Source organism: Astatotilapia calliptera, chromosome 18 (genome assembly GCF_900246225.1).
Source record: "Astatotilapia calliptera chromosome 18, fAstCal1.2, whole genome shotgun sequence".
Lineage (NCBI taxonomy): Eukaryota > Metazoa > Chordata > Actinopteri > Cichliformes > Cichlidae > Astatotilapia > Astatotilapia calliptera.
In genome coordinates this window covers 1,808,292-1,835,215 of record NC_039319.1, presented here as the reverse complement: position 1 = coordinate 1,835,215, position 26,924 = coordinate 1,808,292, and the positions used below count along the sequence as shown (strand labels likewise).

At 47.7% G+C, this 26,924-nt stretch overlaps 1 protein-coding gene across 7 annotated transcripts in view; it reads left to right on the top strand.

Moving 5' to 3' along the window:
- The window catches only part of dlg1b (discs large MAGUK scaffold protein 1b), a 100,336-nt gene extending 76,311 nt beyond the window's left edge, over positions 1–24,025 (top strand). For 2 of the 7 annotated variants that reach the window (XM_026149166.1, XM_026149167.1), the window contains 21 exons: positions 6,737–6,832; positions 7,469–7,522; positions 8,238–8,288; positions 9,308–9,432; positions 10,115–10,284; positions 10,754–10,890; positions 11,894–12,038; positions 13,658–13,787; positions 13,998–14,154; positions 14,376–14,478; positions 14,867–14,981; positions 15,065–15,241; positions 15,635–15,701; positions 17,905–18,001; positions 19,978–20,019; positions 21,129–21,179; positions 21,290–21,391; positions 21,473–21,645; positions 21,738–21,847; positions 21,924–22,015; positions 22,672–24,025. In XM_026149166.1, coding sequence (XP_026004951.1) covers positions 6,737–6,832; positions 7,469–7,522; positions 8,238–8,288; positions 9,308–9,432; positions 10,115–10,284; positions 10,754–10,890; positions 11,894–12,038; positions 13,658–13,787; positions 13,998–14,154; positions 14,376–14,478; positions 14,867–14,981; positions 15,065–15,241; positions 15,635–15,701; positions 17,905–18,001; positions 19,978–20,019; positions 21,129–21,179; positions 21,290–21,391; positions 21,473–21,645; positions 21,738–21,847; positions 21,924–22,015; positions 22,672–22,778 — 2,301 coding nt within the window. In that variant the 3' untranslated portion in view covers positions 22,779–24,025. Of the gene's footprint in view, positions 1–6,736; positions 6,833–7,468; positions 7,523–8,237; positions 8,289–9,307; positions 9,433–10,114; positions 10,285–10,753; positions 10,891–11,893; positions 12,039–13,657; positions 13,788–13,997; positions 14,155–14,375; positions 14,479–14,866; positions 14,982–15,064; positions 15,242–15,634; positions 15,702–17,904; positions 18,002–18,300; positions 18,335–19,977; positions 20,020–21,128; positions 21,180–21,289; positions 21,392–21,472; positions 21,646–21,737; positions 21,848–21,923; positions 22,016–22,671 lie in introns of all 7 variants that reach the window. The other 5 variants (XM_026149161.1, XM_026149162.1, XM_026149163.1 and 2 more) reach the window with 4 other exon arrangements.
- The last annotated feature ends 2,899 nt before the right edge of the window (positions 24,026–26,924 follow it).

Below are 26,924 nucleotides of genomic sequence, written 5' to 3'. Positions count from 1 at the left end.
TGTGCGCAGAAACAACGCGTAGGATGGTTTGCCAGGTAGGATGGATTCCCAGAACACTGGCGCCGCACGTATTTGTTTGGCAAGCAGCCAGCCGCCGTGCCGCCCGGGTAATGGAGGAAATGAGCGTGCCGACTAGAGAAAAATCAACTGAGAGCGTGACCGAAGGTTACCGAAGAGAAAACAGATGATGGTTCCAACGCCGGAGAGATTGTCGAGTGGAAGAGCCACAGAAGTTCCGTAGTGTGAAGGTATTTCTGCTATTTCAAGTCTGACAAAAAACAGAGCAGCTGCACTGTAAATGTGCCGAACGCAAGTCTGGAAATACAATAAAGCGGTGCAGCTCAGTCTCTGACTGGAAGCGCTAATTCTTCATTCGGCTTTTGTCAGACTAAAGTAACTGTTAAAACTGTTTGAAAAGCTCAGCTATACAACAAGGAGAGATCGAGAATTTCCTTTTAGTTCTCAGTTTATTTGATATTGACAAAAGTTAGTCAGTTTTGTCTGTTCTTCTGTAAAACAAACTAAGATTTATTTTTAGAATTAATATTTTGTTTCTAAGTGGAATTGACAATTTAGTCTGTTTCGTTTGTTCTATTTTGAAACTTAAACGCTTTAGCGGCTGCCTTTTGTGTAGTTTGCAATATTTGCCTTTATTTATCTGAAAAAGTCTCATGTTCCTTAAGTACATCTACCCTGTTGAACTTATTATGGGAAATAAATATTTAAATAAAAACAAGCTGCTGATTATTTCACATTTTACTTGTGAGCAACGGCACATTTAAATCTTACAAATATAGTTATTTGGCTTATATCGTGATAGATATCGTTATCGCCTGAAATGAAAAAAACATATCGTGATATAATAATAATAATAATAATGGATTGGATTTATATAGCGCTTTTCAAGGTAACCAAAACGCTTTACAATGCCACTATTCATTCACTCTCACATTCACACACTGGTGGAGGCAAACTACGGTTTTAGCCACAGCTGCCCTGGGGCAGACTGACAGAAGCGAGGCTGCCATATTGCGCCATCGGCCCCTCTGGCCACCACCAGTAGGCAAGTAGGGTAAAGTGTCTTGCCCAAGGACACAACGACCAGGACAGAGAGCCCAGGGATCGAACCGGCGACCTTCCGGTTACAGATGCGATTCCCAACCCCCTGAGCCACGGTCGCCCAATATGAAAAAATCTTATATCGCCCAGCTCTAAAATGGGGCCACTTTCGGTTTCTGTGATGTGGATAAAGATGTTTGCACTGTTCACACCTTCAGCCAGACTTTTATTTTGGAGGCCGGGTGTTGTGTTCTCACACCTGAGATTAATATTTTCTTTAGTGTTGGAGAACGGACGGCGAGAGAAGCTTTAGTCTGTATAAACCACTTTCCCTGCAGCAGACTTCAGAGCTCCTGCTGCATAAATTTGCACAGTAACGAGGAAGGAGGAAGACTACTTAGGTTAATCCTCCACAGCTCCTTTACATGACTAAAACCACCCATGTTGTGTAGAACAAGCAGTGCCATTGAAAAGCTGTTGGTATTTGTGAATCGCTGGTTTGTTTACAGTGCAGCCGTGTGCTGACGTGAGTGGCCTGTAGGTGGAGCTGCAGACACACAGCAGCAGTTTAATCCTAATCTCCAGCAGATCCTTGGTGCTTCTCCTCGGCCCTCACCGTGGAGTCGTGATGTGGCTGTAAACGCTGGGTGATGAAGGAGCAGAGAGATGAGCCCTGATGTGTTTGTTTACTGTGACACACTCGGTGCGTCGACTTTCTGCTGTTTGTGAATCATGTGGCTCAGCCTCCATGACGGCGTCGTATGAGCAGATTTGCACCAGTAGAAAGTCGAGGTGTCTCTCCATCGTCGTAAATGAAGGTGAGGCGTTCGGGGACTGTGGGGAGAACACACTGTTGGCTCTGGCCGCTCGGCTTTTTTACATCCATTTACGAAATCAAACCTCCGTCCAATGAACCCCACGCCGCCTCCTGTGCGATGGTTATTCTGTCGTATAATTAATTTGTCTGTTCACAACGAGCCTGAATGCTCTGAGTCCATATAATGAACCATCTGCCACAACAGGAAGTGCGTTCATAGCTTTGAGTTTTGGTACAGACTTGATTATTTTCAGTGAAACGCAGTTTTTGGATGTTGGTGTGGAAATGTCAGAGTATATGATGTGCAGGTATAAGTGTGAGATTTCAGTGTTAAACGTCTCTATCTGCTGCAGCTCGTTCTCCTCATGCACACTCAGGAAATCCCAGGAAACAAAATCTGCATTTATGATTTCTGAGCCAAGATCTTTTGTTTATGTAGCTTTGGGACAGTTTGGCATTTTTAAAAGTGTTTCCAACATAATCTGTGGGCAGTTTCAACAATATTTTGCTAAATGTGAATAATTTATCACCTCACTTGGAGGAAAACACAGTGTCAGAGCGACGTTCCTGCAGAGCTGCACCTGTAACCAGGCCGTGGAGGTCTGATGGAGTATATATCCACCAGGAGCGTCCACGCTGCTGTCACGGTGCAGATTTTATTTAAGTGAAAAGAGAGAAGGCCTGCATGTTTTTCACCTCCAGCTTCAGGTGGAGCTCTGTGGAGACGCAGCAGCCTGTGAGGATCGTCGGGTTTTTCTCTACAGCAGAGGCTTAAAGCGGCTTCCTGCCCGCCTGCCGCTAACCGGGAGTCCTCGTCGCACTCCCCCCTCGCTGCTGACACGCACGCCGCTGTGTCTGAATCCGGGGGCAGCATCGATTATTCATGCAGCGAGTGGAGCTGCCCGTCACCCCCCCCTCGCGCTGACATGTGCCTCGCTCGCTGGAGCCGATTAATTGGCAGGAGAACGAGAGAAGACGAGAGGGAGGGTGTCACAGAGAAAGAGCAGCCGGCAGGGAGGGGTGAGCCGGGAGAGAAGAGAGGGAGTGTTACTGCGCTGTGGTGCCGGAGGTGGAGTAACACGGCAGAGTTTGGAAGTATCGCCGTCTCGTCGTAGGCGTTGGACATTCTGGACTCGAAGGAAGCATCTTTCATTTACTCTTTATCCTCCTCCCCCAGCTCCTCCTCCTCCGTTTGGGAAGATGACCACTCATTACCTGCAGCAGGACTTCCTGTCTAAAGCTGTGAACGGCGAGAAGAAGCTGCCGCGGGTCAACGCCAGCTTACAAGAGTCCATCGCCCACCTGCACCCTCTGCAGAGGCAGCACGCCATCGAGCTCCACCGACAGCAGCAGCAACAGTCGTTCAATCACCCGCAGGTCCAGGCGTCGCTGTCGACCTTCACCGCCTGCACCGTGCCGGCGTCCTGTCGAGCTCGCAGTCGGTTCCTCAACCTGCGGGACAGCGTGAAGAAAAGCCCGACCAAGAGTACGGCCAAAGTCCTCAAGAGCGCCAGGAAGGAGATCTCCTGGGTGCCCTTCGCTTACAGCAAGGTAGCGACATCATGTGACCTGTTCAGAGATTTTTACTTTTTCCACTGCGGGAACTAAAACTTTGTCGATTGAGCGCCGTACGTTTAAAGAAGTAAAAGATCGCTTTGTTAGAAAGGAGAGTGGGAGCTAAAGGCTGTTCCACAGAAACGAGCAGCTGACGGTGGGCGGGTGAATGGATGGAGGTTGTTCCCCTTTAACCACTGATTGATTTCTAAAGGACACACAGATTGTAGCACAGAGTCAGATCAACAAGTGCTGATGTTTGTAGAGTTTCAGTAAAATCAGCTGAGACTAAAAACTACAGTCAGGTTTCAGGAGACTCAGTGTCGGAGTCTTTATATGAAACAGACTAAAACCTGCTGCTGCTCAAAACTCCTGTTTGCTGTGGTGAGTTCAAGGTCACATTGGAGAACTGGCTGTTTTGGTGATGGTGGTTGTGGTGACACGCAGAGCAGTTTGTACAGTGTTGTAGCAGGAGTGTGTGTGAATGAGACCTGCGGTCAGTCAGATCGAGTTACTACACGGAGAATCGATGGACTCTGTCCACGTGTGACAGCCACATCACCCTGCCATCACATTTAAATCCATACTTAAACACTCTCCAGCTGCTCGTCTTGTTTACGACCGAATACATGAGCAATGGTGTGATCCACGTGTTTTGGTTGGGGATTCATCTGCTGCACATTTCAAGCTCCCATCTTTAAGTGGTGGTCTGTGGTCACACCGTCGCTACGTTATGGCTTCATCACCGATTCGGTCCAAAGCGTCTGTGGCTCCTCCCACCAGCGGACATTCAGATCCATGTTATGGATGCAGTGAGCTAAGAAAAAACTGCAGCTACACTTTTAACGAGGGGCTCGAGTGGGGGGGGGTTGTTTGATCTGTGTGGCTTCGCTGGTACACTGAAGACTAAAGTGACACACGTGCCTCATTTACTGAAAGCAGGACATAGATTCTCTGTAATAAACCAGCAGGGGGAGACTCCTCTGACCTCTGACCTTGGTTAAGACTCCGCTGATGAGTTCATGGTTTCAGGCTCCAGTTTTGTGTCCTCGTGTTGGTGCTCGTGTTGGAGATGAAGGACCATTAAAGTTAAAAGGACTAAAACGGGACATTCAGGGCGGGGCTACCATGTCATTGACTGAAGGTCAAGATGGTGAAAATGGTCAGTTTGAGGCCGTCCATCTTTTATATACAGACTGCGATGATAAGTTTGGGGTCGTGTGGAAAAGATGTCATCAGGTAAAATCATCAACTGTAAAAGTCTCTGAGAGAAAAATTAAAAATACTAATTGTGTAATTTTATAAACTCCAGGTGGGCTCAGCTGTGTTAATGATATTTATATGAAGGACTGATGTTATGTCAGTGGTGTAAGTTCATCGGGGTCAAACATCAGCTTGGAAACCTGATCGGTCAATAAATCGATTGACGTATTGGGCGTCTGATTGGTTTTGGTTGTTGTTATGGATTTGATGGTGTATCGTCGATCGCTCTCTGATAGATGAAATCATAACCTCTGCCCTCTCTGTGTCGCTGCATTTGTTAAACCAGTTTTGTGTCTTTTGGGAGTAATTAAGCCTCGTTGTCAGCAGCTTTCTGGCGAGCGGAGCCGCAGAAGTAGGGCTGGCGGATCAATGCGGTCGATGTGCGGGGCTAATTTTAGCGGCTGTTGGTTTTCCACGGGCTCCGGGTTCTGCTGCTGCAGCACAACAATTAAGCCTCTTGGAAACGCAGCGGCGCTTCCTGCCAGCAGCTTCACGAGGTCCTGCTGTTGCATAACAGAGGTCACAGCGGTGAGGGCCGCCGCTCGCTCCTCTGTGATGTTTCATGTGCACGCAGGGGTGTTAAATTACACGTAGACGTGAAAGAAAATCTTTGACTGAAACAGGAAACAGAAAAAAGATCTAAAAAATCCTTTTTTAATTCATTTAATTCACGTGCATCACACACATTTATGGGTTGTGTCTGAACAGTTTACAAAGGTTTTATTTTGTGTATTTTCATTCTTAGTAGATGAATAAACAGCAGCATGGCTGCAGTAGAAAGACGATCCACTCTTTTAAAGGCTGTTTGTTTCTCGAGCTGAAACAAACGAGTGGAGCTGCTGCCGGTGTGGCGTTCATGGGCAGATTGTGCGGAGGCTGCTGCTGTCGGGGAGCTGGTGCTAGTTAAAGTTAGCTTGTTCTGCAGTGTTCAGGTCAAAAACACATCCGTCAGATGCTGTAGTTCCCCAGCAGCACGTAGCATTGCAACGAGACGTCTGACGTCTAATACGCAGCATGTGATTGGCCAGCTGCTGGCTCGTTCAGACCAGTGATGATGTTTCCACTAAAACCAGTTACCAAGTTCACCTTTGAATCAAACGCCGAGTGGGCCCATCATGAAATGAAGAGGCTGCTGTGGAGTGAAAAACACGGCCTGAAGGCGACGCTGGTTACGCTCGACAGCATTGTGAGAACAATAGAACCACAATAGAAACGCGTTCAGCAAAAAGTGTCGCCAGACTGAGTCGGAGCTGAAACTCGACAGCAGCGAGGACGATGCTATCGTAGTTTTAATGTGGAGCAAAGAGGCGTGTCTTAATTTGGCAGCTGTGCCGTGTTTAGGTACATTTATTTAACGTTGTTTGCAGATATTTACTTGTAAACCTGCCAGCTGATCGTGTTATTGGAGCTGAATGAAATCGGTCCTCGAGCTCTTCGTTTGATTTTTGGGAGTTGAAGGTGAAACGATCAGTGACGTCATGGTGAACATGTGGGTGTGCGGTTTGAGCGCTTCTTTAGCGTCAGTAGAAACTCGGACGTGAGGTCGCAGATACAGCTGTGACCTTTGACCTTTGAGGGTCTGTGCCAATGTCATCACTGGCTGTCGGGGTTAAAGCTCCCAGATTGAAATATCCGCTGCTTTTCAGTAATGACATAAAGGACATCGGCCCCCTGCTGAAGCTGTACCGAGGGACTGAGGATTTACCCCACACACACACACACACACACACACACACACACACACACACACACACACACACACACACACGAGAGATGGCTTTAATCCTCAGAACAGCAGATGGGCGAGTTTGACACATCAGGATCGTCAGGTGTCACTCACACAGTGACCTCCTGTGATTGGCCGACCTCTCTGACACTTGGCGGTCCTTCTCTGTCAAACTCCTCCCATCTGGCACCTCGGCTCGACCTAAACGAACGCCCCCTATCAGTCAGCATGCACATACACATATACATCCTCTCCTCCTCCTTCACCGGCTGTTCATCTGTGTCTAACCTTTGACCCCTCACCATGCTATTGTTCAGCAGGCCGAGGCCGCCCCGCCTTCCTCACCCATAATCCCCGTGATCCCAATCTTGCCAATCCCAGCCGAGACCACCGCCATCCCTCCAACGTCACAGGTCTCCTTTTTTTGTTCCTTTTTGACTTTCCTCCTCTCCTTCTTCTCTGCTCGATCCCTCCATCCCTCCCTCCTTCCATCCTCACTTCCCTCCTCGCTCATTTGGCTCTGCGGCTTTCTGTCGAGTTCGGTTTTCAGTGTCGGCCGTCCAGCTGTGGCGCTGATGAAGTGAGCAGATTAGAGATAGAAACAGCGGGAGGAATGCCACGCTCCCCCCGTTTGACTTTTCAGAGCCCATCTGTCTCCTCCCGGGCTAGCGAGCGAGAGTCAGAGTAGACGAGGAAGACGAGGTGAAGGAGCAGCTTCTCCCCTCCTGCACGACTGGATTTGATTGATTTTCTTGATTTGTTTCTTCATTTAAGGCTTCATGCTTCAGAACTGCATCTTCTGCAGCGTGAAGCGCCACCATGTACGTACCGCTCGTGCTCGCTAATCTGTGCTCAAATCCTCGGGCTTCCCGTTTTAGCATCATGAGGAGAGTTAGTCTTTTAGCAGCTGCGCGGCGGCCGACCCGGGCGCAGCGTGGGGTGTGATCGGAGGGGTGGAGGTTCAGGGGGGTTTCTTTATTGTGAGGGTGTTTGTAGGGTGGAGATGTTTTTCCTCTGTGATGTTCTAACGTGTCTCCTCGTCTCTGCAGGCCAATCCTCCGCCTGTGGTGGTCAACGCAGACAGCCTGGACACACCTCCATACGTGAGTGCTGCTCATTTCTGAATGGATGCATGAGTGATGGATAGATTGGAAGATGATGACAGATGCATGAAGGCACGATACCTGTGTTGATGATTTTATGGATAAAGATGGAGTCATGGGTGGATAGGTGGGTGGGTAGATCCACAGACAATGGCTAGGATGCAGGACTCTGTGGATCTGCAGATGTTTGGTAACTCCATCTTCACCGTCGGTCCAGCGGGAGCCTCACCTGCCTAGCACTGGACCCGTCTTTATTAAATTGATGTTTGCCTCCCGTGGACTCCGGCCGCTGTCAGCACGGCGTCGCTTCAGTTTCACCTGACGGGGAGAAATATTTGAAGAAGCATCTGCTTCGCTCTCCTCTCCCCACATCAGTTCAGAGTTCAGTGCTGCAGCACGTTTCTGTTAATTGGACGGTTTAAAGGAAATGTGTTAGATCAGAGTCGGTGAGTGGAGCCTGCAGGAGCTGTGGGCAGACGGCTGCATCGCACGAACCTTGAACTTCAGGCTTAAGAGGAGGAAATAAAAACTCTTCAGTTCTCCGAGGTTAGACGTGAGCCTGAGGAGCAGGAGGAGGCTCAGTTGAACCCTGGACTCAGTGAAGTGTTTCTAATGAAGTACAGTAGAGTCTGTGTTCTACTAACGTGTTTGCTTCCTATAAACTGCTGCTGGGAGGAGCCGACAGGTGAGCTGATACCTGTGTGTGTGTTTGCAGGTGAACGGGACGGAGGCTGATTATGAGTACGAGGAGATCACGCTGGAGCGGGTAAGCTGCCTTTACTGTTTACTTCCCTGTGAGTGACGGCCGTGCTGCTCGCCGCGAGAGCCGCCGTAACTCCGTCGCGTCTTTACGAGCCACATAAACGAGCCGCGGTCTATGACTCGCAGGATGGGCGACCCGCCGTCTGATGCTCTGTTTGACTTTGAGGCGCTGCTTTCATGGACCTCCGCTGCCTGCACCAAACCTCCCGACTGTCTGAGATTTCGGGGGAAACGAGGACGTAACGAATGAACCAGATTCTGTTAAACAAAGCAAAAGTTTCTGATCCTCTCACACAAACAGTTTCTCTTTAATCAGCTCTGTTTTAATCCTCCTCGCTGCCTCTGGTATTATCCTCCACATTGTTACCGTCTTCCTCCTTTTGTTCTTGTCCTAATTTTGCTCCTTTAAGTGCAAATTATTAGCACAGCTTTAAAAAAGTCTCACAGGGTCTGCCTGTCGTTCTGTCTGCGGTCTAACCGGCCTCGTGTTGTTTTTATCATCACAACCAAAATGTTTCCACACATGACACAAACTGAATCTGATGCCCGTCCACAGCAGTGGACACGCCGGACGCCCACCGCGGCAGGAACCAGCCATTCTACACAATAACTGCACATTTATAAAAGTTCAGTGCAGAACGGCATGCTGGGTAATTACAGCAGTGTATTTGAACCAGTGAAGGTAAAAACAAAATGTTTAACAGCGCCTCGGAGCCGGTGCACGCTCTCGGGTTCTGGATGTTTGCTGACGTTATCTGATTGGTGCAAACTCGTGCCGGGGGATTCGCGTAGCGGTACCTGCAGACGTGTTCATGCTTCGTTGTTCCAGCTGTCACTTCTGCTCCTCTTGGCTGCGGTTCGAGGTTTTCCAACACGGCGTCAAACTTCAGTCGTCACTGCTCAGCAGCATCGTCGCTCACCTGGAAGGCTTTTATTGTGAAACGCTGGCAGGAAGTGTGAATCCTGAGCATGCTCACAGACTCGGATCGTTATCATTACTACTGTGATCACTGTGGTTTCCAGGGAAACTCGGGGCTGGGCTTCAGCATCGCAGGCGGCACCGACAACCCTCACATCGGTGAAGACCCCAGCATCTTCATCACCAAGGTGATCCCTGGAGGAGCGGCGGCGCAGGATGGACGGCTCAGGTGAGGCAGCAGGAAACTGTTGGTTGGTGAAGGAGGTGTGACTGATGTCTGAGCGGCTCCTTCTATTTTTGATCCCTCTGTCACCTCATTAGAGGAGGGCTCAGATTTTCTTTTAAACTGAAAACCAGCATCTCCTACAACACCCAGAATGCTTTGCAGCAGTTCCTTCCAGGCTGCTGCTTTAGAGCGTAGCTGCTGTGGAGGACAGGCTGTTAAGCTGATCAGGGAGCAGTTAGTGGGACAGAGGGAACAACGTGTGACTCACACAGGTTTCTAACACTAACCTTTCTAAGATCACAAACTTTATGAGCTTTCACTTTTTACCGGCTCAGCTTGAAGCTGGCCTGACGGATTCAGCCTCGTATAAAAACATGTAGAGAGAGAAGGACCTCTGTCCCTCGGTCTGCGTGGTGGTGTCCTCACAGCCGGACCCCCGCTGTGCCCTGCAGCCTTTCATGGCTCATTCATAATGCAGAAAGTCTGTCACACCTGATCCAGGTGATGATGATGAGGACGAAGAGTACGGTCTCAGGTTTCCTTTAAACTGTTTGTAAGTTTGGATCCGTAGTTTGACTCTACTTCCTGCTTTAGCTCCAATAAATGAAAGAAAAGCTGTGACATCATCAGTTTCTATTGAAGCAGGTGACCTGACTGACAGCGCGGTGTTCACGCTCTGTTTCAGGGTCAATGACGTCATCCTGAGAGTCAACGAGGTGGATGTTCGGGACGTGACCCACAGCCGAGCCGTGGAGGCGCTGAAGGAGGCGGGATCTCTGGTCCGACTCTACGTCCGCAGGAGGAAACCCGTCTCGGAGAAAGTGATGGAGATCAAGCTGGTGAAAGGACCCAAAGGTAGCGTGAAGGCTTAAACTGTGCCTGCGCTCAGATCCGGCGCCCTGTCTGAGCGCAGGCTCATTATTAAACCTGTGAGTGTTCCTAATGTTTTGGCTCACGGCTGCAGCTCTGCGCAGATGGCGTGGATGTGTGCCGGCCGTGTTGCTGGATTGTCTCCGCTTGCTGAGGAGCTTTAGTGAAATCCCCGCGGGCCTCATGATTATTCAGACGAGGAGCCCGGCTCAAGAACAAAGCCTCGGTTTCCACGGAAACATCCTGAAATATGCTTCTGTGCATTTATGTGTCCTGATTCGTTCCCGTGTTAAACCAGCAGCGGCGCGTTTCGTGGGGTGGTTGTTCTTTAAAGTTTGTCCCTGTGAAGGACGCTCAGGCGTCGGAGCTAGACTCCAGAGTTTGAGGGTTTTTACCCAGAATGCTTTTCCCGTCTGATCACCCTGCACCCTCCTTCTGGTTCTTTGTGTTGCAGGTCTCGGCTTCAGTATAGCGGGCGGCGTGGGGAACCAGCACATCCCCGGCGACAACAGCATCTACGTCACCAAGATCATCGAAGGCGGAGCGGCTCATAAAGACGGGCGGCTGCAGATTGGAGACAAACTGCTGGCTGTAAGGATCAAACACGAGAAATCACATCAGACGAATTATTTATTTACACCACGGCTACAAACTAAAAGAGTAAACACGAGAAAGTCAAACAGAGTTACAAACATTCAGTGCAATAAAATAATTAAGAAAAGCTCTGATGAGATTATTTATGAGACCTAATAAAGACTCAAATTTGAAACCAGTAAAATTTGAAATAATAATTAAGACAAGCTTAAACTTATGACATGAAGTAACTGCAGGAAAGAAATAATAGAAGTAAAGACGACTAAAAGTAGAAAAATATAAATAAAAAACAAAAATAGACCCGTAAAAAAAAATCAATAGACACACAAGACAGAATACTGTATTTGAAAAAAGAAGCACAATTAGAAATTAATTAAAATAACAATAAAAACAGAAAATGGGCAGATTAAAGGAAAGAGCTGGAAGTTAACATAAAATAAATAAAATATTTAAAAAAAATTTAATTAAAACCTTTTAAATAATCAATAAACCAAAAAGAACTGTTAATGTTAATTAAAACCAATAAAGCCTGATTTAAATAATAAAAATAAAACAAACAAATTACATTATTTTAAAAAAGGAAAAAAATGAGACTAATAAAAGTTAAATATAATAAAAGCAGGTTAAAGGTCAGCGAGTTAATAAAATAAATTAAAATAAAGTAAAATATTTCTGATAAACAACCAACACGTGTATAAATAGTAGAAACAGGTTTCAGTGCTAACGAACAAATAAAGTTTTAGATCTGCAGTAAAAACAGGAAGTTGCTGAGTAGACGGTGAAGAACGAGCACCATGAATATTTCTGAGGTTTTAACAATAAGATAAAGTTTCACCCTTATAACATTTTATAATTATAAACGTATAAAATGTTTCATTAAGGGAAGACGCGCTGAATCTGCGGTGCAGGCGCACCTCACCACAAACTACCAAACAGCAGACCTTCAGAATAAAAGCACAGGCGTGTCTGACCGCTCCTCTCTTGGTGTGTCCGCGTTCAGGTGAACAGCTCCTGCCTGGAGGAGGTGAGCCACGAACACGCCGTCACTGCCTTGAAAAACACTCCCGACGTGGTCTACTTGAAAGTGGCTAAACCCAACAGTGTCTTCATGAACGACAGCTTCGCTCCGCCCGACCTCACCAACTGTGAGTGCAAACACACACACCTGTGACCTCACCACTAAAGTTTGCTTCTGTGTTTGCAGCTGAAGAGAGAAACGTTTTGATGCTGCGGTCGCGTTTCAGTTTGTTCTGGGTTCAGGCTTCCAGAAACAGTTGGAAAACCCATAGTTGAAAACTTCCCTGGACTTTTTATCCTGAATTGTTTTCCGTTTTAAGATCTTCCAGATAAATGAGGTCTCACATAAATCAGCTGACCTGGTTTTGAGTTAAAGGTTTCCCTGTGTGATTGTCGGTTTTCTGGAGTCCCGGCTGAAGGCTTGTTGGTTTGTCTTGAACACTGCGGTGGATTTTTGCTCTGACGTCGAGCAGATTAGAAGGTCCTGGCTCATGTGGTCAGGATGACATCCGACCCTGAGCCGGTGTGGACCGCCGCAGTCTCTGATGATCAAGTGGGGCGGGGATTCGTCAAACGACACGCCTCAAAGTGCAGACGAGGCCGGTTCCTTTAAAACATTTCTCTCTGAACCGGCAGCTTTAGCAGGGATGAAGACGGCCCAGCTCTGAACCTTGTTTTTACATCTCTCACTTCGCTGCAAATTACAGGAAGCGCTCTGAAACTGTAATACTGCAGGACAAACCTGCATCCCGGAGACTCGAAGCTGGCACCGAGCTGTTGAGGAGATGCCAAAGAAGGAAACACCCCTCAGAGATGCTGCGCGTCAGGCTCCTCGGCTATAGAGACCGAGGAGCTCCAAGCAGCTGTGGAGGATCCGGAGCCGAGGAGAGACTGATGGGAACGCACAGGAAGACACGGAGGCTGCAGGAAGTGTTGCACGTTATAATCTGAGTAATCATCATGAGTTGACATCCTTAAATCTAACACAGACTCTGAGCCGAGCAGGCTGGTGCTGGTTTGAAGCCAAACGAGGAACGAGCACAAAATATCCGATCCCGAGTCGCGGAAGAACGATGTTTGGCAGCTCGGCTCTCACAAACGCCACCAGGTGCCTCAACTCATCCATGTGAAACACAGACTCCCTAAAACCGAGTGCTTCCTACAGCCTTGTGCTGACAGCTATGATTATATCTGAAGTTTGGGCCACAGTCGATCAGCTGTTCAGCTTCTGAGTTTGTGTCTAAACCGAGTCGTGGACCAACGACGCCCTTCGTCTCCTGCAGTGGCAGGAAAACCATCGCTCTGTTAATTATGCAGGGACGTTATTTGTTTAACCTTAAGTCTCCGGGGGAGTGTCCTGTTCGTAGAGAGAACAGTTTCCGATCAGACGAACATCAAACTTTCAAATGTTTTTAAAAATGGAGACGAATGGAAACTATTTTCAGGTTTCATCCTCTCGGTGCTGCTGTCACAGATCATAATAAACTGACTGCGTGTTCGTCGTCTCTGTCGTCGCTCTGATGCTGCGGTTACAGCTGATCCTCAGCAGAAATGTGACAGGGTTGAGTTGGGAGGTGGTTGTTTCTCGCTCACCGGTGTCGTTTACGACCCCCCTCGACGGCTGCCGGCCTCGGCCAATCAGGTGGTTACAGGGGCCGGACAGGCGAGCAGATGCAGCAGCTCAGCGTCAGACACACAGCGGCTGTGATCAGACTGGTTTTAATGGTCTTCCCTCTTTCTCTTCCAGCGTACTCCCAGCGCATGGAGAACCATATCAGCCCCCCCAACTTCCTGGGTCAGCCCGTCCCTCCGCCAGCATCCTCGGGGCGTTACTCCCCGACCCCGAAGAGCACGCTGGGAGACGACGACGTCACCCGGTGAGAACAGAAACACTGTGCACGCGCACGCCTGCACTGAAACGTTTCAGTGTTTTTGTAGCTGAACCACAGCTGCTGCGCCCTCTGCTGGTGCACACCTGCAGTTACACCCTCCACCCTCCCGTCATAACACACACCTGCAGAGTCTGAGTGGGACCCTGCTCACATGACTTCAGATGATTGACGGCTGCAGTGTTTTTTTTCCTGCAGGGAGCCGAGGAAGGTGGTGCTTCACAGAGGAGCGACGGGACTAGGCTTCAACATCGTGGGCGGGGAGGACGGCGAGGGGATCTTCATCTCCTTCATCCTCGCCGGAGGACCTGCTGACCTCAGCGGAGAGCTGAGGAAAGGAGACCGACTCGTCTCCGTACGTAACAACGCGTTAAACTCTGAGATCAACAACTTAAACCAGAGTGTCTGTCTGAGTCAGTGATGAGTCGCTGCCGGTCGCTCGCCACACGCAGGCAAACACGCGGTTGACTTTCAAATTAAAAGCTGCACCTTTAGAGAAGTGCTGGATCAGACTGAGCCGCTCGTTTCCCCGATTGAGTCGTCGTTCCGCGTCTGACATTGTTTTTGTGTTTTCAGGTGAACGGCGTGGACCTCCGTAACGCCACCCACGAACAGGCCGCCGCCGCCCTGAAGAATGCCGGGCAGACAGTGACCATCGTCGCCCACTACAGACCAGAAGGTGGGACAGCAGCACGCACCTGCAGGATCACATGACTCCAGCAGCAGCTTAAATAAAAATAACTACATTTAAGTATATTTACAGTCGGGTGTGAGGAGGAAAGGGAACAAATCCTCTGCATTTAGCAGCTGGTATCAGAATATTTGGCTGTTTGATTATTTTCACTTTAAAATGATTGATTATTAATCCAGCTGTTCACAGATGTTTCAGCTCTGATCTCTGTGGGAAACTGAAACCAGCAGTTATCTCTGATTTTACCAGAGAAACAGTCCAGTTTAAAAAGTTTCAGATTCTGTTTGGCTTCATAAAAATCTTCTGTAGAGACTCTAACGTGTTTCTGTAATTTCCTGTGACCTCTGACCCCTGGATGGCCTCTGTGTCCGCTCAGAGTACAGCCGGTTTGAGGCAAAGATCCACGACCTGAGGGAGCAGATGATGAACAGCAGCATCAGCTCGGGCTCTGGGTCTCTGCGGACGAGTCAGAAGAGGTCGTTGTACGTCAGGTAGGCCTAAAGCGTGGAAGGCGCTCGCGTGCTGACGTCCTGTGTTCTGTTTTTAATCGGTTTGTTTGTCGTTCGTGTTTTAGAGCTCTGTTCGACTACGATAAGACGAGAGACTCCGGTCTGCCGAGTCAGGGCCTGAACTTTAAGTTCGGAGACATCCTTCACGTGGTGAACGCCTCCGACGACGAGTGGTGGCAGGCGAGGCAGCTGACGGCACAGGGAGAGGTGGAGGAGGTGGGGGTCATCCCCAGCAAGAGACGGTCAGTCCCAGTTACATCTGCTCCACCAATCAGGATTCAGAGCTCGAGAGGACGTTTGGCTGGAGTTTGTAACTTTATTTAAACAAACATCCGGGTCGCACCTGTACAGGTGTCACTGCGACGAACGAGAGCTTCACAGTGACGCTCTGAACATTTACCAGGTGACCTCCGAGGGTAAAGGCAGAGTTAGACTGTAAGGTCAGGATGTCGTCAGAGACTCGAAAGGCAAAACCTTCCAGTTTCTGGAGGAACGCTCGCGGAGTGGCGGCAAGCTGCCGACTCACTCGATTTGCCCTCGAGCTCTGAGGCGGAGCTCATCGCGAGTATCTGACAGATTCATGCATAAAGTCTGGTTCCCTTGTGATCTCTGCTGACCTTTGACCTTTCCCACAGGGTGGAGAAGAAGGAGAGGGCGAGGTTAAAGACGGTGAAGTTTAACGCCAAGTCTCGGGACAGAGGGGTGAGTGACGGCGTAGGCGGTCCCTGGAGTCAGAAACGTGTTTTAGTTCCAGTAACGCGACTTTATTTACACACAAAGACGTTTTTCTGTTCTTTGTATTTAAGCTGTAAAACATTTTTTATTGCTTTTATTGTCTGTTTGATTTCTGCGTCTTTAAAGATGCTCAGTTTTCCAGACTCGACCTGATAGAACGAGTCGGACTTGTTTAGACTTCAGTGACTCGTCCCATCTGATGCTCTCAGGATCAGCCGACTTTATTTTCCCCGCAGTGACGTGTAACGTGCAGGTTAGTGAAGCCATGCGCGGTGTTACCTTCGTACAGGCGGTTGAAGTGCACGCGTGTTTGGGCCGTTGTGACAGACTTCAGTCTGTTAGCTAACGACTCGGTTTTAGGGTTTTCATCAGTTACCGGACGTTACTGGATAAGTCCGTTTGCGCCGCCCGCCTTTTTTGAAACCCGGCAGTGAGGGAAATGGCTGCCCGCGGCGCCCGCCACCTCGAGTGTGACGGGTGCTTGTTTTTCTGACCTTCCCCGAGCGTCGGCGTGTCGCACTTTAAACTGCACCAGATTCATTCGTGTGAAGGTGAAACGTGTTTGAATAAAGTCGGCTGATTCTGAGCTGGTTGATGACACGTTTCAGGTGTTTGGCGCCAGCTGTGTGCATCATGTGACCTCTGTGTGTTTGAGCCACAGCCACCTGATCTCCACCTACTAATGAGTGTTTGACTAATGTTGAAGCAGCCGGCCGTTTAACAGCATGACGATCTCTGAGGCGTTTCTTCTTCTTCACCAAATCGCAGCAGCGCCTCCCCCTCCCTCCCCCGCCACCTTTAAACCGTGTGCCGCTTTAATACGTGTCTCCACGGCGTTGCTCGCCAGCCGCCACGCTAACACGGCAGACTGAGGGCGGGGAGGCAAACCGTAGAACGTGCATGGTGCCCGCGGTCTGCTCCCCGCCTCTTCGCGAAACGCTTGACATTGACGTCTGCTGCTCTCAAACCTTCCTCCTCCTCCTCACCACTCACCCTCCTCACCCTGTTTTCCGTCTCCTGCTCTGTAACATCAAAGTGCAGCATGTGAGCTAATGATGTCACAGGTCCCGCCTCCTGCTGATGAACGACACGCAGCGGTTCAAATGTCTGCTTGTTCTTCTCGTTGAGCCATTAAACCCATTTATAGTTGAACTAATCAATAACTTGAACACAGACCTTTTTAGGCCCTTTCAGCTCCTGGTTTTGGTTTTGTGTCATCGCACAAGCTTGAATGAACCCACTGAGACCAAGCTGTTACCATAGTAACAGACGGTTAAAGGAAAAGGGACACGACTCTGTTCTGTGTTTGGCTTCTATTTATACATAAATGTAGGTTTAGCGTTCGTAGCCTCAACTAATCAATATTTGCAGCCATGAGGTGGTGGAGACCAACAATGGAGCTGAAAGAAGGTGGATGCCGGACTCAGACGACTGCAGCTGCCGGCGCTTTTTAAATAAACCTAATATTTGTTGGTTGGTTGCCATGACATCAGCCGATATCGTTTTGTTATAGCCTCACATCTGGATGAGTTTATTTTAAATATCAGTGTTAACCCCACAGTAACCTTTACAGCCTGACTGGTGACGTCACGCTTTCATTTACACTTCAAGACAAACGAAATGCAAAAGCTTGAAGCTAAATTTAAGCTTCAGAAGTCCAAATGAAGAAACCACGTAAAGCTGAGAAGGCCTCTGAGCCCGACCCGCGGGACGTTTGTAATCCTGGGGTTTGTAGCACCAGTGTTTCCTCAGTGCTACACGAAGGAACATAAATGCTCTGTGGAACGACTTTTCCTGATGCACTTGAAGGCATCGCATCAGCACCATCTTCGAGCCGATTCGCCGAAATAACCAAACGGCTTCTCCCAGCTTGTCGCTGCTGTGTCTCTGCATGTCGTCAGCATGTTCACCTTCATCCTCCTCCTCCTCTCCGACCGACGCTGCCTTCACTGTCGGCGTGTGAAGCGGGGCGTCAGAGCAGGTTGCGTTCAGGGTCGGGGCCTCTGTGTCCGAGTGTTTTAGTTTAAACTTTGTGATTTTTGTGTTTAATGTTGAAACTGTGAGCCGGTCAGACGCAGACTCAGACACCCATCACACCCCCTCATCTCCCTCTCTTCCTCCTCTGTTTTTGTTTTACTCCATCACCCCTCCTCCTCCTCTTCCTCAGCAGTCTCTCAATGACAAGCGTAAAAAGAACCTCTTTTCCCGAAAGTTTCCGTTCTACAAGAGCAAAGAGGCGAGCGAGCAGGAGACCAGCGATGTCGACCGTAAGTACAAGCGCGGGGAGGCGGGGCGGGCGGTCTGAAAGGAGGTTGGCCGGCGACAGGAAGAGAGATCAGGTGGCGACGGCGTGCTGAGCGCGCGCTGGTCGTCACCGCTGCAGGGCGTGGCCGCGGTCGTGCGATCTGATTAGAAGCCGTTTCTAAAACCTGAAACCAGAGCCAACATGGCCGCCCTGCAGCGGCGCCCCGGCGGCGTTCCCTCTGCTCTCTCAGTCTGTCGCTCTGTCAGTAACTGTGTCTGTGGTTGTTTTCCCTCCTTCCTTCACTCGGCTCTGCTGCTGCAGGACAACAGCGAGGACGTGCTGTCCAAAGGACACAGTAAGTCTCTCCCCAACACCCCCTCCCCCAAAACTCCCATCAGCCTCTTCGGTCTCCACCAGTGTCCTCCCGAGAGCTCCACTAAATAACCAGAGCTCTACAAGCGAGTTTATGAGTTGTGAGCACGAGCATCCTTCCATCCTAAAACCTCTGGGGGCGGAGCTTTACGCCGCCCGATTTGTATTTGAGGTTTATTCTACTGGTTGTTTGTTTTGAATTAAAAGCAGCTTCGTGTTTTAGAGCAGACGACTTTATTTTGTTTGTTTTGTGAAGTAAAATCAGACGAAGCATCAACGACTCCTGATCAGCCTTTGATCAAAGTGATTATTCAGATTTTAAATGATGTTCATAAAACTGCATATGGGACCAAAACTATCAAATAAAACTCAGAAAACCACAAAAACCAGTCAAACACGTAACAGAGAACCAGCAGGTTCAAAGTTCCCGACTGACAGGAGCTCTGATCCGGATCAGTTTGTTATATTTCATCCAGAACATGAAGATAAAATCTCAGTTTCTCTTATGTCAGTGTGTCGAGTGTCAGTGAAGGCTGCTGTCGGCAGGCCCGGATCAGCGCGTTTAGTTTTAATGCCATAAAAGACGCTAAACTGAAGAGTCTGATGATGGTTCCTGGTGGAGTCTGAGACCCCTCCCCCTCCTCTTCCTCACCACAGACCCTCGTGGATCCTTCAGGCCGGCGCTCTTCACTCTGGCCACGAGTTTCCGCTCTTCATCTCTCACGAGACCTTTGTTTTTCTGTTTCATGGCAAACGTGTACAAGTTACAGGAAGCTCTAAAAGCTGAACACGGCGACCGACACGAGCAGATCTGAAGCCGAGCCGCTCGCTCAGTCATCGGGAAATAAACCCGCCCACAAACACGGCTGATCGATAAACCAGGGAACATTTTTAGTTTTGGTTAAATTACAGTTTAAAATGTGTGTATTCAGGTCTTGGTGGTGTTTCCAGATGTTTCCAGATGTTTGTCCAGCTGACGATCTAAAGAAAACGTTTAATATCCCAGAAAAAATCTGATTTTATTTTCTTATCTGAATATGATCATCAGCGAGCTGAAAACACAGACTGTATATAAAGGAGGGAAGCGTCTTAAAGCTGCGTTCTTTTTAATGGCCAGCAGGGGGCGATGCTGTCCTGGTGAGTTTGTGGTCTGAGTCTTTAGTTTTAAGTCTTACTGAGTTAAAAACGGGATATTTATTTAGTTAATTTTGGTCTAAGTAAAATGTTTAAAAGGTGATGGAGGGGAAGTCGCTGCCCACTGAGTGCACCGTGTCCCTCAGTTCCCTCCCTGGTTCAGCCTAAATCGCTCTGCTCGAAGCAAACGGATGATGTCACGGTGGCTGCTTCCATCGTTTATATACAGTCTGGTTTTATCCACATCGCCCAGTTTTCAGAGTCGAGTCTTTGAACGTGAAGCAGTTATATTTGGATCTGAGGTCAGGGAAGACTCCTGGAAGTTTGGGAAATGTTTTAAATGTGTCCATTATTGGGCTGAAAAGAGTCGGACGGTGGTTGTTGCTGTGATTGATCTGCCGCCTCGAGTCCCCCTGCGTGATCACGGCTCGGGGCAAAGCATTGTGGGACGGCGATGTGACCTGTCGTGTCCTGTTTGTGTTGTGATTCCAGAACACGTGACGTCTAACGCCAGCGATAGTGAGAGTAGCTACCGTAAGTGCCGCTCGATGACTCGCAGGAAACACTAACGATCGGCGCGACCTGTCACTGAACCCGCTAACTCCCTCACTGACGCCGTTAACAAGCACAGACTGCCGATTGGCCAGTAACAGCATGACCTCACACCCTCACAGTCTGCCCCTCCCCCCGCTGCTGCATGGACGCTGCCGCCTCGCAGAGAGCGACTCTTTCAGCCACACCGCACACCGAGCATGTCGGCACAGTTCACTGATTTCATGAAGCCACTATAAAAATATTTCACCTTAAAACTGGAAACCAGAAACGCACAGCATCACCTGTAACCCAGCGAGCGCTGCAGACTCGGGTGATGTTGTGAGAGCACTGTTATGAACCATTAACGGTTAAAAACGAGCTCAGCGAGCAAACCCGATCAGAGATAAAGGCTCCTTTAAACATGGAATCGGATCAATCTGAAGCAGCACAGCAGTGGGAGTGAAAGCCCGCAGGCTGAGCTGTGACTGCAGCAGAAAACCTCCGATACCCCGAAAATAAAGATGAGGCACAGGTGTAGAACGCCAGGCCTCGAGGTGTCCTGCAGGTTTTAGGTATCACCTGAATCCAGTGATTACTTCATGACAAGGCCTCTGGAGAACTTCAAGACATGTTGAGGAGGTCATTCAGCCATTTAGATCAGCTGTGATGGATCAAGGACACGTCTGAAACCTGCAGGACTCCGGCTCTCTGGGCCTGGAGTTCCCCGCCACTGACGTAAGGTGACCGCGGCTCACACAGCTCAGATTAAACAAGCATGAGTATGTGAGGAGTCGCGGCGTTTGTGCATGCTGAAAATTGGATCGTGAGCTGTTAGACGTGCAGACGTCAAAGTCGGCGTCGTCTCCGATTCCAGAGCCGTAACTGAAACTGTTTAAACGCTTTCTGCTCCCGTCGCCGTTCTCTAACGGGAGAATTTTAGTTCCTGAGCACACTGATGTAATCCCGCAGGTTCAGACTCCGCCTACTAACCAACCTCAGTAGATCCCATCCTCCCTCCTCTCCTCCGTCTCTCCTCCTCTTCACCTTCATCACACCTCACTCCCGTCTGAGCTCCGGACGCTGAAACTAACCGACCTCTGTGTCTCCAGGTGGGCAGGAGGAGTACGTGCTGTCCTACGAGCCCGTCGTTCAGCAGGAAGGTGAGACATCTCTGTGTTCGCTTAGCTTTCTTTTTTTAAAGTAATCTGATTACCACAGGCAGCACTCAGGTGTTCCTGCATATTCGACATGCTTCGATTCTGTCCCACAGTGAACTACACCCGCCCCGTCATCATCCTCGGCCCCATGAAGGACCGCATCAACGACGACCTGATCTCAGAGTTCCCCGACAAGTTCGGATCCTGCGTCCCTCGTAAGTCCGCCGAACGCCTGTAAACAGAGGCTGCGTTGTACGCTCGTGTCACCTGATGTTTAATGCTGACCCCGCCCGCAGACACGACCCGGCCGAAGCGGGACTACGAGGTGGACGGCAGAGACTATCACTTCGTGATCTCCAGAGAGCAGATGGAGAAGGACATCCAGGACCACAAGTTCATCGAGGCGGGGCAATACAACAACCACCTGTACGGGACCAGCGTGCAGTCGGTCCGGGAGGTGGCGGAGAAGGTAATGGCGACACGCCCCTTTGACCTTTAACCCCGCTCTGACCTCATTCAAGCGGCGGCGTGTGGTTTGAGATGTTCTCCTGCTGTTTTCAGGGCAAACACTGCATCCTGGACGTGTCAGGTAACGCCATCAAGAGACTCCAGCTGGCTCAGCTCCACCCCATCGCCATCTTCATCAAACCCAAATCTGTGGAGAACATCATGTGAGTCACTTCACAGGAAACGCCTCCACTCAGTTCTCCCACACGAGCGTGAAGGTGACGTGGTTTTTCTCTGCAGGGAGATGAACAAGCGTCTGACGGAGGAGCAGGGCAAGAAGACCTTCGACCGAGCGAACAAGCTGGAGCAGGAGTTCACCGAGCATTTCACAGGTGAGTGCCCTGGCTCCACCCGCCTCAGCTCAGGTGATTCTCCACCCGCGCCGTCGAAACCACGTTACAGTCTCGCATGTGGTTCCTCTCTGCCCCCTGCTGGTCACGTGCTGGAGCTGCACCTCAACATTAGTGCAGCAGACGGGAGGAAATGACGAGTCTTTGTTTGAGACGTGACGTTTTAAATTTGGCTGATCTCCTCTTCGAGGTCGTGTCCTCGTGCACCTCTGCGAGCGTGCATCCTGATGGAAGTTCCTCACGCAGACTGGCGCTATACCACCCTGCCGGGACCTTTAATAACGAGCAGAAATGGCGCCGCCTTATCAGAGAGCAGGAAGTCCGAGAAATGAGCTCGAAGGATCGATCAGCCAGGTTTAAATACGTTTGTAGTTTTATTTTTATGGGCGGAGCTTTTAAACTTCGAGATGAAAGGAGTGTTTTGATTGGTTTCAGACACAAGCAGCGCTCTGACACGTCCACAGCACTAATGACATCACAGCTGATGCAACAAGAGGCACCAATCATAACTTTATTTACAAACATTTAAAAACGATAATAAACGTCAGCGGAGTCGGGATGAGTGATGTACAGGTGGGCTGTGCCCGTCTTTGATGATGTCACGCGCTCGCCGCTGACTCTGCTCTGTGTGTGTGCAGCCATCGTGCAGGGCGACACGCTGGAGGAGATCTACGACCAGGTGAAGCAGATCATCGAGGAGCAGTCGGGTCCCTTCATCTGGGTTCAGTCCAAGGAGAAGTTATGAAGACGGCCGCTCCTCCTCCTCGTTTTGACGGACGAGTCGACCTGCAGACGTCCCCTCCCCCACGCCTCACCCTCCACTCGCCCCATCAGCGACGCAGCGGCCGACCCGAGTTCAGTTTAGCTTCTTTTCTTTCTTTTTTTGCCTGATAAGACTTCATGTTTGGGTTTCCTGACCAGCAGAGCAAAGCACACAGGAAGTTTGATGACATCACACTCACCGCGGTACAGCTCCTTAATGTTTAAGGGAGGAGAACTTTAGAGGAGACGAGGAAGGTACCTGGAAGTGACGAGAAGAAACGTACGAAGTGGATTTTATGTTTAGTTTTTTCTTTGTGGGTTTTTTTCCCCTTTTTTTGTCTTGTAAGGTAAGCTGGTGGGCGGAGTTTCAGTCTCAGGCAGCGTCTGTCGGTCCGGAGGAGGCGGAGACACAAAAAGCAAAACTTTGCACGTTTGAGCTTTAACAGCATGTCAGTTAATCCCGTTTATTTTCCCATCAGCCCCGTCGCCTCACGTCTGATGTCACCGCTTTTCTCTTCTGCTCGTTTTTTAGACTCTACTCACGTTTCGTTTGTTTTTTATTTTCGCTCCTCGCTGCTGCTGGATGTTCGTCAGGACGCTGCGAGGTTCCTGCTCTGCTGCTAGAGGGCGCCGCAAGGCTTAACGAAGGAAAACGACAGTTTCTTTACTTTGTTTTTAGAGGAAAAGGTTTTAACATTTATAATTTTCTGTCAATGAGAAAGAATCTGACAGATTTTCTGATTTCAGGGATGAAAAAATAAAAGCTCTGATGTTTCTGCAGACGTCGAATCGTTTCTCACCAAACCACCGAGACAAAGAGACAGAAAAATATAAATATTTTTATAGATGAAAATAAGCTGAGTGCAATCATCAAAAATTATAAATCATATCTATAAAAAATATTTTATTCATTAACGTGTTTAATTTCACTAAAACACCAAATGCAAGACAGAAATTTCCAAATATGTTTATTTTATTACCAGAAAAATCTCAATATTAGAAATAACAAAAGAATCTAATAAAATCAAACTATTTTAATTTACTAAAGAAAATTATCTCAGAATTTTATGAAACTGATTATGCCAAATATGGTTTATGATAAAATCTAATTTAAGATAATTAAATATTAAAATCAAGAAAAATGCTACAAACATTTTCCGCCTGTTAGAAAAACTGCTCATAATTAATAAAAAACAGATTTTTATGAAAGATCCAGAACAGCAAGGAAAAAATAATCTAATACAAAAAGAATTTGAATCACCAGAAAATGCAAAACAAATTAAAATTGTTTTAACATAAATGAATTTAGAAAAGCGTGAAACTTTTAAGTTTAGAATAACTTAAAATCCCAAATCCATATTTTATTTACAAACACACCAGAATCACAGGACAAAATAGATTTCTTAATATTTTATTATAACCCCTAAAACCTAAAAAGTAAAAGATTTTATTTTACCAAAATATAAAACTTCCTGTAAACAGTGAAACAAGAATTATATTAACTTTTATTACAACAATCTATTTTATTATAATGAAATTATAACTGTAACACTTATGAAAAATTAAAAATATTTAAAAGCACGTCAGAGCTGCAGGACAACACGAGGAAGTAACGCCGACGTCAACGAGTGTCTCGTGAGATCTGAACTCCTGATTTTAGATTCTCTTCAGCTGATTTTTTTTTTTTTTTTTAATTCTGGTCTCTTTTTTTTCTCACTTGGACGAGTCCACAGTCGCGTGATGCAGTGGCGCCCTCTGCAGTTAGAACCCCGCCGGTCGTCACGGTGACGTCCATCAGCGTCGCCAGTGTCTTACCACAAAAACGATGTCGATCATGCGATTCGCGCGGCGAGCCCGGAGACGAGCTGCCACCTCCGGGCGTCCACAGGTGTCGGAAACACGATTATTGTACAATGAGATTTTGACAGATATTTAACCCTCGGTAAACTGCCTATTTTGTTATAATAAAGTCTATATTGAACTTTACTTAAGCACTACTACTACGGGAATTATTTTCTTTGCATTGTTAATCATATATGAATAGAAAAGTATAAAGATATTTGAATATGAATATATATTTTTCTTTTTCTTTGATCACCACCTCCTCTGTCTTTTAATTTTCTTTTTTAAGCATAATAAAAACTTAACAAGAAAACCTGTGTGTTCATTTATAAAAGTCACACTTCAGTCGGCCTGCCTGAACACGTGTTGAACACTGAACAGGTGACGTCCTCCACGACGCCTGAAGATTTCTGAAGAGGAAGAAGAAACCCTCGTCTGTCCCGACGTCGCTGAAAAAACTGCATTTTTATTTGATCTTCAGAGTGACGCTGAAAAACTAGTTCATGCATTTATTACTTCCAGGCTGGACGACTGTAATTCATTATTATCAGGATGTCCTAAACACTCCCTGAAAAGCCTTCAGCTAATCCAAAATGCTGCAGCAAGAGTCCTGACAGGGACTAGAAAGAGAGAGCATATTTCTCCTGTTTTGGCTTCCTGTTAAATCCAGAATTCAAAATCCTGCTCCTCACATACAAGGTCTTAAATAATCAGGCCCCATCTTATCTCAATGACCTTGTAGTACCATATCACCCTATTAGAGCACTTCGCTCTCGCTCTGCAGGCCTACTTGTTGTTCCTAGAGTATTTAAAAGTAGAATGGGAGGCAGAGCCTTCAGTTTTCAGGGCCCTCTTCTATGGAACCAGCTTCCAGTTTGGATTCAGGAGACAGACACTATCTCTACTTTCAAGATTAGGCTTCAAACTTTCCTTTTTGCTAAAGCATATAGTTTACATCGGGGGTCTCAAACGAGCTGTGGGCCACTGCTGGCACTGTCATCTAATGTGAGGGACACTTTAGTGTTCACATAATGCAAAACAAACAAGAAAACACCCACAAATATTTCCCAAATTTCAAATATTGTATAAGAGGACAAAACTGCTACTGTTAACGTGAATTTTTCTTTTTCCTTCCTCTTAACTGAAGCCTTCAATGAACTACCAAATAAACACAATGGTCCTCTTTCTGGCCACACATGTGGCAGCACCCCTGCTCTCATTTTATTTCTCATTTTTCTACGTAGCGCCAAATCACAACAACAGTTGCCTCAAGGCACTTTCTATTGTAAGGCAAGGCAAGTTTATTTGTATAACACAATTCAACAACAAGGTGATTCAAAGTGCTTTACAGAGACATTAGAAACAAAAACAAATAAAAAGCATGATTTAAAATTGATTAAAACAAGCAAACAAACAAACTAATTAACAAACAAACAAAACAGTATATAAAATCAAAACAGATAAAATCAAAACATAAAATCAGTAGTTAAATGTAAGTTTTGAAATTTAAGCTTAAAAGTGTGGATTTGGTGCTTTATTCAAATGCAGCTGAGAACAGGTGAGTCTTCAACCTGGATTTAAATAAACAGTGTTTCAGCTGATCTGAGGCTTTCTGGGAGTTTGTTCCAGATTTAACAACCCTCAGAGGTCCTTAGGGACATTTATTGTCTTTTGCATTTTTAATTTTAAACCATTTTCACTGTGTTGAGTGGAATATAGCCAAATTTGTCAAAGAATTTTCTTTTTAATTATATTTTATAATTGTGGTGTAAATTCATTGAATTAGCCTAAAATGGCTAAGCTACAGAGATGCATCCACCTTAGTCTCTTCGGACAAAAATGTCCCCATTGACTTCCATTATAAACGCTATTTTTCACTGCAGAATTATTACCGTTAATGTCTTGGTGATTACTTATGTTTCCGTTTCGTTTTGTACTATGGGCCTTAGAGTTGTAATTTTTTTATTTGTCCACCTGGTGGCGCCCTTGCTCCACATTTGACCCCGGGCTGGAAAACAGCGGGCTGCTTAGACAGACCTGCGGGAAATGAAGCCTCATTTCCGGCGTGCAGTAGCGGCTTCGCCCGCTGATCGGGCGGGACCATTTTCGGTCCCTAGGGCCGTGAGAGGGTGCTTTTTTTTTTTTTTAGTCAACAGGAAATGACGTATTTGTTGTCACGTGGTATCGGACGTACGTGCTGGAAAAAGGAGTCCCCGGTAATCGTCGCGACTTACCCCGGGAAGATGCACTTATTTCGGCCTAGAGGAGCATTTGCCGCCTGGAGACC